The sequence below is a fragment of the Agelaius phoeniceus genome, chromosome 3 (genome assembly GCF_051311805.1).
Source record: "Agelaius phoeniceus isolate bAgePho1 chromosome 3, bAgePho1.hap1, whole genome shotgun sequence".
Taxonomy (NCBI): domain Eukaryota; kingdom Metazoa; phylum Chordata; class Aves; order Passeriformes; family Icteridae; genus Agelaius; species Agelaius phoeniceus.
In genome coordinates, this window is record NC_135267.1 from 92097614 (window position 1) to 92111212 (window position 13599).

The 13599-nt window shown below is 42.6% G+C and overlaps 1 protein-coding gene across 1 annotated transcript; it reads left to right on the top strand.

The window, feature by feature from the left end:
- Window positions 1-2552: 2552 nt before the first annotated feature.
- COX7A2L (cytochrome c oxidase subunit 7A2 like) lies at window positions 2553-9878 on the top strand. Its single transcript, XM_054629241.2, has 3 exons — window positions 2553-2936; window positions 8521-8652; window positions 9486-9878. Exons 1-3 carry the CDS (start codon window positions 2865-2867, stop codon window positions 9627-9629), a joined length of 348 nt encoding a protein of 115 aa, XP_054485216.1. The 5' UTR covers window positions 2553-2864; the 3' UTR covers window positions 9630-9878.
- The last annotated feature ends 3721 nt before the right edge of the window (window positions 9879-13599 follow it).

The window sequence follows — 13599 nt, forward strand, 5'->3', positions numbered from 1 at the left end:
TTAATGTTCCTGACACAGGGTACTACACATGGAGCACCCAGCTGGTTCTCTCAATAGGAGAACAGCACAGACAGAGTTTGTGGACTTGAAATTTCCCCAAGAAGAAAACCTGCCTTCAGGGCAACAGGCACAGGCAAGAACTGGTGCAGCAAAGACCCAGGGTTCTGGTTCATAACCTGTTCTCACATGTGACAGAATGGATGTGCAGGGCTCCCAAGGGCTTCCCCTGTTACTGAGCAGTGGTTATCCTGTATAGGATGTCTGTTCAAAAGGGAATAAATCCAAGATAACTCAAGGCTCTCTTTTGCCACCACCAAACTCAAATTCTAAAATCCAAGTAGAAGGCGTTACACGGGTGGGTAAAGAAATCATATCACACATTTTATATGGGTATTTTACTTTCTAAAATATCTCCTATGAATAGATCTTCCCCCAGTTTATAAGCAAAGCACATTTTAATAGTTTTCACTCAGTGCATGACCACAGATATTTTTATAGCACACATATCTTCAAAACTGCATGTGGGACTCTTAGTGAGCAATGATCTAACTGATGGAAGTCACTAATGATTAAACATCACCAACAAATGGTCCTTTTCAGCCAGGCCTCAGTGTGTTTAATCTCAGCCAGCCCACAGCATGAACTCCAGCCATGAATTCTTGCTGCTAGGCTTGTCACAGCAGGATGCTCTGGGTCACTAACAGCATGCCAGCTGGCACCTGCCTGGGATCCACAGCAGGCATGGAGGGATGGAGGAATACCACAGCCCATGAGCTCTGTGCAGGGTAAGGCTGTGCCATGGCAGATGAGGGGCTGCTGGCTTCCCAGCAACACTACATTCACAAACAGAAGCAGCACTGTATCCCAGTCCCCTGGTTTAGGATGCTTTGTTTAGCAAAAGCCCTATTTTACACAAAGAATTAAACATTTCAGATGTTTTCAGAAGATGGCAGGAGAGAAGGGAATCCCTCGATAAGAAACACGTGAATGGCTTGTTAGAGTGGAGACACAGAGATTTAGTTCCAGAAACCACTGTTGTATCTGTTGCAAAATGTGAAACATGTAAAAATTTTCTTAAGAAAGGATGTTGTTTGATCTTTGTATACGTTGCAGCCTAATAAAAAAGAAAGGAGAGTTAATCTGTGAAACAGATAGCAGCTAACAAGCAAGCTCTCAGTGGTGTCCAGGGGTTAGAAGGACAAATTTCTTGTTGGTAGAATTGCCATGTTAAACCTTATTAAGATTTTGGGCTTGACATGACTCAGTGGTCTCAGACCTAGTGGGAGGTTAATAAAGGTTTAGGATGTAAGAAAAAGGATGTACCAATGATAGTGGACACAACGAATGCAGAATTTACAGACCATAAAGACATGTGATGGAGCTCCCAAGATAAGGAAGCCAACTCGGCAACTGTGCTGAATCAGCTCCGACTGGGTAAAAGGTAATCCTGGGAGAGGGAGGTGGCAACCACCAACTCAGACCATCAATAAACCCACAGACCCAAGAGAAGAGGAAGACTGAGCCTGTGGACTAATTAGTATGGAAAACAAGAAACTCATTGACAAATAGAAGATAGTATACTAAGCAATAAGAGACCTAGGCAACTTCTAGCCAATTACCATTCATGCCTCTGTTTGCTAAAACACATACAAAAGTAAAAAGTTTTGGCAGCTGCTGTACTGGATTTCTGGAACACCACGGAGGACGCAGGCTTGTGCAACTCTGAAATAAATATTCTATGTGCCTGTATCAGCAATAGTGTGACCAGCAGGACCAGGGAAGTGATTTGTACCCTGCACTGATGAGGCTACACAGAGAATCCTGTCTCCAGCTCTGGGTCCCTCAATTCAGGAAGGACATGGAGGGGCTGAAGCGTGTCCAGGGAAGACCAGTGGAGCTGGGGAAGGGTCTGGAGCACAATTCCTGTGAGAGCAGCTGCGGGAGCTGGGGGGTGTTTAGGGAGGAAAAAGGGAGGCTCCCGCACACCATCTTGTCACTGCCATTCCCCGAACGGGGCTGGAGCCAAGTGAGGGTAGGCCGCCTCTCCCAGGGGATCAGCGGCAGGATGAGAGGAAATGACTTCAAAGCGCCCCTGGGTAGGTTTAGGTAGGAATTTCTTCACAGAAAGAGCGATTGGACACTGAAATGGCCTGCCCGGGGGGTTGGTGGAGTCACCGTCCCGAGAGGTGTTTAAAGAAAGCCTGGACGTGCACTCAGTGCCCTGGTCTAGTTACACGGGGGCGATCGCTCATAGCAGGGACGCGATGCTCCCGGAGGTCTTTCCCAGCCTAAGTGACTCAGTGACTACCGCCTTGCGGCACAGCGGGGCCCCGTTGAGAAAGACCCAGCAGAGCGACGTCCCCAGCCCAGCGCTGCCCTCACCCCGCGGGCAGCAGCGGGCGGTGCGCACGGGCGGGGCGGGGCCGTGTGGGGGCCGCAGCCCCGCCCCGGCACCCGCTGTGGGCGGAGCCTCGCCTCCCGCCTGCGCCGATTGGCTGCCGCTAACCACGCCCCCTCCGCACCGCCCACTCAGGACTCCCGTCCCGCCCCCCCCCCCTCCCCGGTCCCTGCCGTTGCCGCTCCGGGGGCTCGGCTTCCCTGCCTGACTGGAAATTGCCGCCGGCCTCGTTTTTCCGCGAGCGGCGGCCGTGCTCGGGAGAGGCGCGCTCGCACTGCTTCGGCGCAGGCTACTGTATTTTCCCGGACTTTCTGTTTTCAGTCTCATTCTTTCCGCGCCCTCCCGCGCAGGCGTCTCTGCGAGCCGGCGGGGCCTTTGGGCGTTACGGCGCCGCAGAAAAGCCGGCGCGGGGCGGGGCGGGTCCTTTCGGCCGAGCCGTCGCAGCCGGTGCCCGGCCCGGCCCGCCATGTACTACAAGTTCAGCGGCTTCACGCAGCGCCTCGCCGCGGCCACGTCGGCCGCCGCCTACAGCCCACAGGTAACACCCGCACCCGGGCCGGGGCTGCGGCACCGCGGGCCTTGGCTGAGCCGGGCCGGGCCGGGCTCGGCCGCCCCCGCGGGCGCCGAACGTACCCGGCCCCGCGCGTGACCTTGGGCGAGACCGGAGGCGCGCTCTGCCCCGCAGCCCTGCAGTCGGCTTTGGGATGTACTGAGGGTTATGGCAAGGAATTAAGGCGCTTTCGTCAGAGAGGACTGCTCCAGAGCTGAGCGGTGCCTGGCGGGGTTTTAAAATCACCGGATCACAGAATCAGTTAGGTTGGAAAGACCTCCGGGAGCATGGAGTCCAGCCTGTGACCGAGCACCTCCGTGTCAGCTGGACCATGGCATCGAGTGCCACGTCCAGGCTCTCCTTAAACACCTCCGGGGACAGCGACTCATGACCTTTCTTTTTTTTCTTCATTTTACGGGTTAGGGTTTAGGGTTACGGTTTGGGGTTAGGTAGAGCCCTTGCATGGTTATGGGGTGGCAGCTGAGGGGCTTTGTGGTGGAGCTCTGGAGGTGCTGCCAGGCAGAAGCCAGCAGCGTCCTGGCTGTATCACCCTGTGAGCTGTGACTGAGAAAGCATCACTGTCCTCTGCTCAACACTTACTGGATCACATCCAGGTGCTGTGTCCAGCTCTGGGCCTCCTGCCCTGGGAATGGCAACTGGAGTGAGTTCAGCAGAGGTCAGCAGCCAGCCGAGGTTAGCAGGATGGAGCCAGGCTCTGCACAGGGGTCCATGGTGGGAAGGCAAAAGACACCAGGCAAAAACTGCAAGGAGAGGGGTTCAGGCTGGACAGAAGGAAAGACATTATCATGGTGGGAAGAGTCAGGCAGTGGAGCAGCTGCCCATAGAGGGAGGCTTTGCCCTCGTCCTCAGGCCAGACAAAACCCACAGCAACCTGCTGTCACCTTGCTCTGGACTGAGGAGCATTAGAGGGCCTTTCCATCCTGAATTACCCTAGGATCTTAAATAAACACCGAGGTAACAGAGTTTCTGATATGGCAGTTTCTGTCCCCAGAAGGTTTTTTGTCCTTGTCTTTCCCCATCACTTTGGAAGGCTCCTGGATAGCTACTGGGGGCCAGGGGTGCAAGAAGGAAATACAGCAGAATAAATAATATTCTAGTATGTACAGCACTTACACAGTAGCAATATATCCAGCACTACTGCAGTGATTGGGGCACTTCTTACCTCTCTAGACAAAGTTATGTTTGGAGAATAAACATTGATACTTCATTTACATAGTGGAGAGCAAGGGCTTGCGGGAGGAATGGGGAAGGACTTCAAGCCTAAACAGTAAAGAACCTCCTTCATTTTGGAAGTTACTTTCAATCCTTTTTTTAATGCTATTAGGCCAGCTTTTTAGTAGAATTTCCTTTTTTTCCCCTTAAGCTTGACTGAATTCCCAGGTCACACATTTAGATGCATCAGTCTGCTAAAATGTTTTCAATAAATAGCAATTGAAATATAAGAGTAATCCCATGAGTGTTAAGGTGTTAAGTTCAAAACAAAGTAAAATTTTTTCCTATTGATTTCATTGCTCCATTTATTAAAACTATAGTTCCACATGTAAAGCGGTTTGCTTTTTATGCTTCTATTTATTTTGATGTTTCTGGAAAAGTGAAGACATCCTACCATTCAAATTCTCCTTGGTAAAATATACACTAATTCTCTTTGTTCTGTGCTGTTACATTCTGGTGCTTCCCAATAGAATACTGTTTTGCTGCAGGTTTAAGCTTACTGTGGGTTTGCAAAATATCAGTCTAAGTGGACTTCAGAAATTATTTTGCTGACAATAACATAACTAACAGCTTATTCTAACAAAAAAAATCTCTCAAGTTTGAAATCTGTATTGTTCTTTCCATCTCAGACTAAGTATGCTTAGAAGACTTAATTTTGCATTTAACAAAGTTGTATAAAGTAGTCTGAACAATTTATCTTTGGGATGTACTGGGACTTTATCTTGTTTGAATAAATGGGAACTTCCTTAGCTAATTGAGGAGTGAAATAGTTTCAAAAGTATTCATATTTAGGAGGATAATGACTGCCATAACCATTACAAATTCAATAAAAAATATTGAAGAGTTAGCTTATGTTTAAAGTACAGTCACTGGGACCAGTTTCACATAGTGTCAGATGAGGACAAGTACATGAACTTTTCCCTAATTCTTCTACTGAGCAGGAAAAAAATTTACTAGCAGGAGTTTATTTGTACTACAGTATTTTCACTTCATGCAACTTATTTTGCTTGTAGCTATTTAAATCCTCCAGGAGCCACAGATATTTTGATTTTAGCTAATATGAATTGCTTAGAATCTATAATATGTAACCTTTTCTGCCCTAATAATAATAATAATAATACTTAATAGGTACACAAAATCACTGTCCTTGGATTGTCATCCCAGTGCAAACAAAGACTCGAGTGGTTTTACCTAAGAGCCTTGTGTTAGTCATAACAGATATATTTAACTTAAGGCAGTGAGGTGTATTCCACTGTGAAGGACCTGCTACTTAGTTTAGAAGTGTCTAGGTTCAGTAGGTTCACAGAAGTTATTTCAATGCATGTTCTGAAACCCTGATTCTCAGAGTAACTTCCCCATTCCCCTTTGGTCCTTACTTCTGTTTTCCTCTCCTTTCTCATTCTTGGATCTGTTTGAGCAACTCCCCTTACATTTAAAAATTTAAGAGTGGTGCTATCTCCATCAAATTATGCTCCAAATCCTTAACTGTTTTTTTGCTGTGAGGAAAATGTAAATCTAACTTACAGATTCATACTAGCAAGGTGTAAATTTGTTTTAACTTTGAGCCTGATGGCCAACCAACAGACACATTGGGTCCTGAGATCTTCACACTGACAGGAAAACAAACACACTCTACAGAAGGGTAGGCAGAGAACTCTGCTTGCTCTTTTGGATTACCTACGTGTCTTGACCTTTCATTGAGAACTTTCAGGACTTTGAAAAAGTCATTGCTGTGGCATGCTGATGAAATCAGCTGATGTTGACTCTTCTGCATAACTACATCTGCTGTACTTTGTCCAAGACTTGGAAAAAAAATCATGTTATACTGATTAAAAATAAAAGATTAACACCTTAATATCAGAAGAGGAATTATTAATTATTAACTTTTTTTTTAAATGAAGCATAGGTCAAATGTGTAGAGGCATTAATTCCTCAGCACTATCCTAAGTGTAGTGAGACACTGGTACCAGTCATTAAATAAACCCATGGTTTTAGTAATGTTAAATACAGTGACCAAGGGTCATTTAAGGTGTGCCAGCTCTTACTTAAACATTTTCTGCAGTGAAATTCAGCCTTTACATTACATTGTGGATTTCTCCTCAGCCATGCTAAGCTTAGTAAACTGGGTGTCAGATGAAGCACTTGCCACTTTTCTCTCAATAACCACAGGCAAGTAACAAGGTGGAACAGCCCCCCATTTGCACTGATTTAACTGGGCTTGGTTGAGGTTGGCCAAGACTCAATTCATGTGGAATTCAAGTGAAATTTTACATTGGTGAGGAACCTTAATGCAGTGTCTGGGTTAAGCAAACTGAACTGTCTCCCTTCTGCAGCATGTGTTTTGTTGTACTCTTTCCTGAAGCCAGTGAACAACATCAATGTTTTTTATTTAAATTGCTATGTGATGTCCTGAAGTGGCACCATGCTGCTTTGGAACTAATTTACACCAGTACATTGATGGCTATGTGAGTTTTCTGAACTGGTTCCATTTGATTTCATAATGAAGTTTGTCACTTGAGTCAGGTCTGACTCTGCTATGGCTCCTGCAGAAGGGGCTCTTAAAACCCCTGAACAGGAATGTATTTCTAAAGGCTGAAAAAGTATGCAATAACCTACAGTTGTTGATGTACTAACTATTGAAGTTATTAGAGGGCACTGCTCCTGAAAATAGTGGGCTTTCAGGAAGGCAAAAGGGAGATTCAGAACTGGAAACTTTAAGGCACAGGAAGGATGTGCATTTTCACATTTGCTGTGATACTAACAATCGAGAAGGCAAGAAAAGGTTTGGAGAAGAAGTCACCTGCACTTTTAGTATAAACATCTGTTCTATAGTTATTTCTGTCAAATCACCAACTTGTTAAAGACAAATCTAATAAAGTACTTAAAGTCCCTATAGACAAAAATACTTGTCCAAAATTGCTTTCCTCAAGGCCTCTGATGTAGCTGGTACGTAGCCTTGAATATATCATTAGTAGTTCCCTAGATGCTTCCTTCATAGCACTGTGGCCAGAACTGGTCACTGGTCTTGAATAATTCAGTGCTTGCCTTCTGTGCAAGCCTCCTCAGTGGGAAGAAAGAAATTCAGTTTTGCTGCTGCCTTTCAAAACATAACCAGAAAGGTCACAAGTGAATTCTAACATTGAGTCAGGCACTAGAAGAGTGGGAAGCTGAACCCACGTCTTCAGGGTATAGCACTGATGACCATTCCATAGCCTATTTTGGGAGGCTGAGAAACCTGGTTTTTCTGCTGAAGATGCCTGTTGCAGCAGAGAATTTGCATAAGGAAAACACATGTCTGGTCTATGGCTGGCTCAAAAGAAAGAGTGCCAGTCTGCTTCCAGCTCCAAATATTGTCAGACAGTTCTCTTCAATATAAAATGCATCAACTAGTCCTTTGAACAGAAACCAGAATTTCAGTGGCTGCTTCTGTTTGTAATAAAACCTGTTGCATTGAACTGACTGTACAACGCTTTTAATTTCTGTGGCAAGTTAGGAAAAAAAATTCAGCTGTTTTGAGAGCCACAATGTGAAACATCACTGCTGTGTGTCCAGACATAATTTTAATTTAACTACAGTAAAAAAGACAAGGAGATCACCTCATATTGGCTGTGACCTTGTGCCCTTAATCACAGAACTGAATTATGTAGTTTCTAGGTATGGCAAATGCAGACTTCAACCTTGTGAACCAAAAGGAAGTTGAGCTGTGCTTCTCATGGGGCATACATTGGGGTGTGGGAAGTTGCAGCAACATCTGAACTATAGGATGTAGTTACACCTGCATAAAATATCTACTATATCAGAGCCTCTGAAGGGCCTTGAGCACCTTCATATTTACACTTATATTTACACTTCTGTATGACCCAAATGTTCCTCATACTTTTATTTTTTTGAATCCCCAAACTATACATCCAAATTATTTAAGGCCCAGTTATTTATGGCTAATGCTTGCAGCATTCAGGAGGTAGAGCTCATTCCTCACTCTGACCTTAGCATCAGGGATCCTTGATCCTAATCCTACTTCTCAGAGAGAGTCCTAGATAGTCTCTGTGTAAAACAGAAGCAGTAATTTGGACCAAGTACCAGCACAGAAAAATAACAGCTATAAATTCATGCCATGAGGAGATTGGAAAGGAGGCTGCTATTTTCCTTGCTAAGCTCTGACCCCAAGTTGTCACCAAGATATCAGTGGGACAAAAACATATTTGTCACAAGTCTTCATACCAGATAAATACTCTTTGTAATGTATCCTTGTAATGTCTGGCAGTGTGCCTGCCTAATGTAACAATTGGTACATTTACAAGTGTGATATACCTTGATATTTTAATCTCTATTTATGCAGGGACTCAAACCATTAGCTCCCACTGATTACCCACATCTGATTTTTGGGACAAGTAAACCTGCTCCAGGTTTACCAGCAGCTGATCCTTTCTTGGGTAAAAACAAGGTGCCAGACCTACAGAAAGTTTTTCAGGTAATGACAACACTGGAGAGTGGGACATTTCTGTCCTTATTTTAACGTAGCTAACTACTTTTGCCATTCTACAATACCTGAATTCTGTAAAGTCTATTCAAGAAACTGTCAAGTACAGTATAACACGTGTACTTGTACTATACTACAAAGTATATAATATGACTTGAATAGCAGATAAATACAGAAAGTGGATAAATGCAGCAACATTGGTTGTTGTACCATTTGACTACTGGAAGTATTTTCTCTCTGGGAATCCATGACTGCCTTAAAGCAGATGTGGAAGAGCAAAGCAAATCATTACTGTTTTGTGTATAATAATTTGAATGCTGCTGAAGCTGTTTATAGTGCACTATAAGAGCAGCACAGTAAAGTTTTCAAAGCCAGTTTGTTAGCTATGCAATTTCTAAACGTAGGACTTTTCTTAAATTAGTTAAGCTTTTGTTTAAGCCTCAAGAATGTGCTTTATATAATGTTCCCTTTTCTCTCTTACATGCCACTTCCATTTGGAATGTGTCAGTCTGACTCGGTGAATAATTTTTTATACATATCTTTTCACATTCTGTTGTTAGCGACACTTCTCCCATCCAGGTCCTCTTGAGAAACATTTCAAGATACATTCTTTCTGCTTGCACTTAACAGCTTTGGCTAACAAAATTAACTTGCCTTGCATTTGTCTTGCTAGACAAAATACACTTTGTTGTAGTGAGCCTATTTGTCAGGAGGCTTCCCTCTCGGAAGTCTCTTAATTTACCCCAGGTAGCTTATTCCTTAGTGACCTCAGTATGGGTGTTAATTTCTTTTTTGCTTGTTTTCTCCTTGAACTCTTCCCACAGAAATCAGATGGACTGCCAGTACACCTGAAGCTAGGATATCCAGACAGGCTGCTCTATCGGACCACAATGGCTCTGACAATAGGAGGGACTATCTACTGCCTGGTAGCACTGTTCATTGCCTCACAGCCAAAGAAACAAAAATAAATGAACCACACTTCATGGGACTCTCAGCACTCCACTGAAGATCTCCTGCATGTACCACTTTGCACTTAAATCTGTTCCCTGTGATCACAGGGTTCGTTGTTCAGATCGGATTTCTTGGAGAAAATGTTTTTAAATCTGTTGCCTTATGTATTCTAAAACACCAATGTAAACAGAGAAATACAATATTTTAACATATGGTTGTAGCTTTTCTTGTCTTGCAGGAGTTAATAAACAGTTGGAGAAAGTTAAGCTTTTCCTTCCATCTCTCCCCCAACTTAAACAATGTTAGAGAGAGGACAGGACAAATAGTTTGTGAGCTATGCACCACATTCCTTAGTGGAAGGATGCTGCTAGTTTCCAAAACACTAAAAGCAAAAAAAAAAAAAACATTATTATAGCATACTGGGAACCTGTTTCTGTCCTATACTTTTCCAAATCCTGGTACATTAGTAAATAATATACCACCTCTGGTGCTAGGACAAAGGGCTTGTCTCTCAGGAGCATTTAAAGTGGATTTATTCCATAACAGTAGCATCACTGTAGGCAGCAGAGTGCACCATTATTATAACATCAGTTACACCAGTTTTTGGACTTTGCTTTGTCAAGCTGTCTTACCATGCAATAAAGATAGCTACATGAATACTGAAAGAGTCCAGTCTCAAAAGTTTCAGACACCTGGTAGTGAAATAAACGTACTGGTACACTTATAGGTTCAGCTTGAAGATCTCAAGTAATAAAATTGATTCAGCTACCTTGCTGTCATCTTTTTGAGATAGAAAAGCTCTTAAAACCTCTCCCAGACCGCACTGGGTGTTTAACAGTAATTTTTGGTGAAACAGGTTGCTGTCATAATTCAGCTGCTTAATCTTTCCAGTGCCTGCAGATAGCTATTTATGTCCACTCATTTCTGGGGATGGAAGAGACATAAGCCAATACAGCCCTTTGTATTACCCTTGTAATAGCATAGCCTTGAACTGCAAGTTTCATACAAGTCTTCACAAAATGCATCATCTGATTTCACAGTTCCTCCTCTGCCCCTGAACATTGATTTGCTGGCCTCTGTAAAGACCTGTCTGTCTCAGAACTGTGCAGAAACAACCTTCAAAGCAAATAAGAAAAATAGTTGATAAAGGAAATTAAACTGCCTTTTTTCAATCTTTACTAAAAAAAATTCTGATTTTTTTCCATTTAAGTTACATCAAAGCATTATTATGCTTTATAGGAAAGAGAAGAGCTGCTTGTAATTGTGATCTCAGGTTTCAGTCAGTGTTGGTATTTTGGGATAGGAGAGATTTAAGTCAATGAAATATAGTTTTGTAAGGACAGCAAGAGTCAAAGAATAGCAGAGAATAAATTCTGCAGGAGCTGAGAGATGTGTTGCCTCTACTGATAAAATATTTTTATCTCCTCAGTAGCCCATGGCACTCAATCTTGTGCTGTAGGCTGTTAAATACTACAAAAAAGAAAAAAAAAGAAAGAAAAAAGAGAAAACAGCACAGTAGGTTGTTGTCTGTCTTCCCTACATACCATCTATCAAGGACTGCCTACAAGAATTTTCTAATAAAGGATATTGTGCACATAAACTTGCACAATTTTCATGAAGCTGAGCTCTGTTCAGAGTATTTCCATGCTCTTAGTTTTCTGATATAGTTTTGGTTTTACTGGAGGGGTGGGTTAGGGATTTTCTTTTTTTTTTTTTTTTGTTTGTTTTTGTGATAGTACCAGGTTTTTTTGTTTTAAATCAATTATTTTTAGCGCTCATCTAGCAGGTAAGAACTTTCTGCTTGTTGCTAAAGCAGATGTGTATAAAATAACCAAGCTGTTATCCCACAGCTCATTAGGCAGTGGGAATACTCATGGAAGGACTGACAGCCTTAGCACTCAGGCCCAGCTTGTTTTCAGCAACTCAGCTAGGACATTGGGTTCATGTCTTGCAGTTAGAGGTCATGGCTGAAGCCACAGGTAGCAGAATTGCCCTGCACCTCCCTTTTTCCAGCTCTATGCCAGCAGCTGAGAACACGTGCCAAAGGCACAAAAACCACCCATCAGATTTTGCAAATAGAGACTACATAATCCATTGCAATTTTCTCCTTTCCCCCCCCCCAGTGTCTGGATTTTGAAGAACTGTGTTCACTTTTTCCTTCTCGCACAAGCTGACCCGCTTGAAGCAGGATGAGAGTTCTGTTTCAGCTTGTGAGATTCACACCCATCGGTTGGGAGTTAAAGAACAGAAGCTTGTCTGCAGCCATTGAATACTGCTCCAGGTCTGAGAGAAAGGGCAGACTGCATTTCTATGTTCCCTCAGCAAAGCGCTCTGAAAACCAAGAAAAGTTTCCAAGCTGTAACCACATTAGTCTATGGCAGCAAAATTTTGCCCCTTTCTTCAATTAGTTTTGAGATCATCATGAAGAAATCACAACATGGTAAATCCTTTTTCTCCCTAAATAAAACAACTCTTAGATATATCTGTTTTAAAACACTGATGCCAGACTTCTGTGAGGATTCAAAAGGGTCCAAGTATTTTCAATTATTATTTGTGATACAGCAACCTAATAATCATCTTAAGCCTTCAAGAACAATCTTACCTCTAAAAGGAGTAGTCTGACCCTGGCCTGATTGTTAAATAAGGACTTAGATAAGGAGAACCAGGGGTGACTTGCAGCATCAAGGCTACTTCAATATTGTGAGTTGTGATCCCCAGAAGTAGGAATCTGATGGGAACTGCAACTTCATTATAGTGTTCTTGTTTTATAAAGACTCTCTCTGTTTTCTCTTAAAAAATATGCAGCCTACCAACACGAAGGACTGGGAGGAGAAAAAAAGCCTTTTTAAATAATAGCTAATACTCTAGTGTTTTGGTTTGAATGTATATTAGAGAATAAATTATAATAAGCTCTCATACCCCAAGGTGCTGAGTTTGGAAGGGAAAGCAGCTGAGATTTAGAATACACTGGAACAAAATTATCTCATGGATAATCCTCCATCCCCCATGGCATTCTCTCATTGTTGAGAGACAGTGGTTTTCCTTCTTAAATGATTTCTGTGGCAACCTGGATTCAACAGTTATATCTTTGTAATGGTTTTTAATAAGATCTCCTCCCCTACCTTTTGCGTGGGAGTAGTAGAATAAACGCATTTGAGGAGACATTGATAGTATGCACATATGTCTTACAGCTGCTTTAAAAATTAAAGTATGTTAACGAGAGGGTTCCTCCACAGTATTGTAGTGTGACCATACAGTCCCAACAGACTTTTGCCTTAACATTTGAAATTGTCAACAGACTGATTATTTCCATACTGAGACATTTAACTGTTTGATCTTGCCTTAAAGCAAAGCTTTCTAATTAAAAGACACTGTAAATAATAAAAACATGAGAAACTTGAAAATTGGGAATCTAATCTTACAGACTTAAAAAGAGCCAAAATGTGTGTTTAAGAACAGTTTCTTTGCATACAGGAACACTGTACTTATTCTGTCTTTATCCTCCTTTCTGCCTTCCCAGAGGCTTTAAGAATCACAGATGCGATGGGGAATTTTTTGGTGACTTCTCTCACAAACTACCCCGGCAGATCCTAAAATTTGAAAAATTCAGATGCTTTTCTACAAAGTGAAAAATGGGCAGGTATTGGCTAAGTTGTGTGTAAAATCATGCTAAACTGTTCTGAAAAAGGTGTAACATATCTGCATTTTATGACAGTAAATTTTTCCCCTTTCCTGCCCATCACCTCGGTGAAGAGTTTCACAAGGAAGCCAAAGCTTGATCTCTGTTTTAAAGTGGACAGTGAGAAGAATTTGCCTGCATTCTAAGCATTAATGTCAAGCAGTAGGGACAATAAACATTTTAAGCATTTTGCATATTTAGTACTAATTGCATCTTCATTTATCAAAGATCATTATTTTGAAACAATTCCAGTTAGCTGCAAGTGATGCACAGATTGCTAAGAGATAGAAGCATATTTGCTGTGAGAG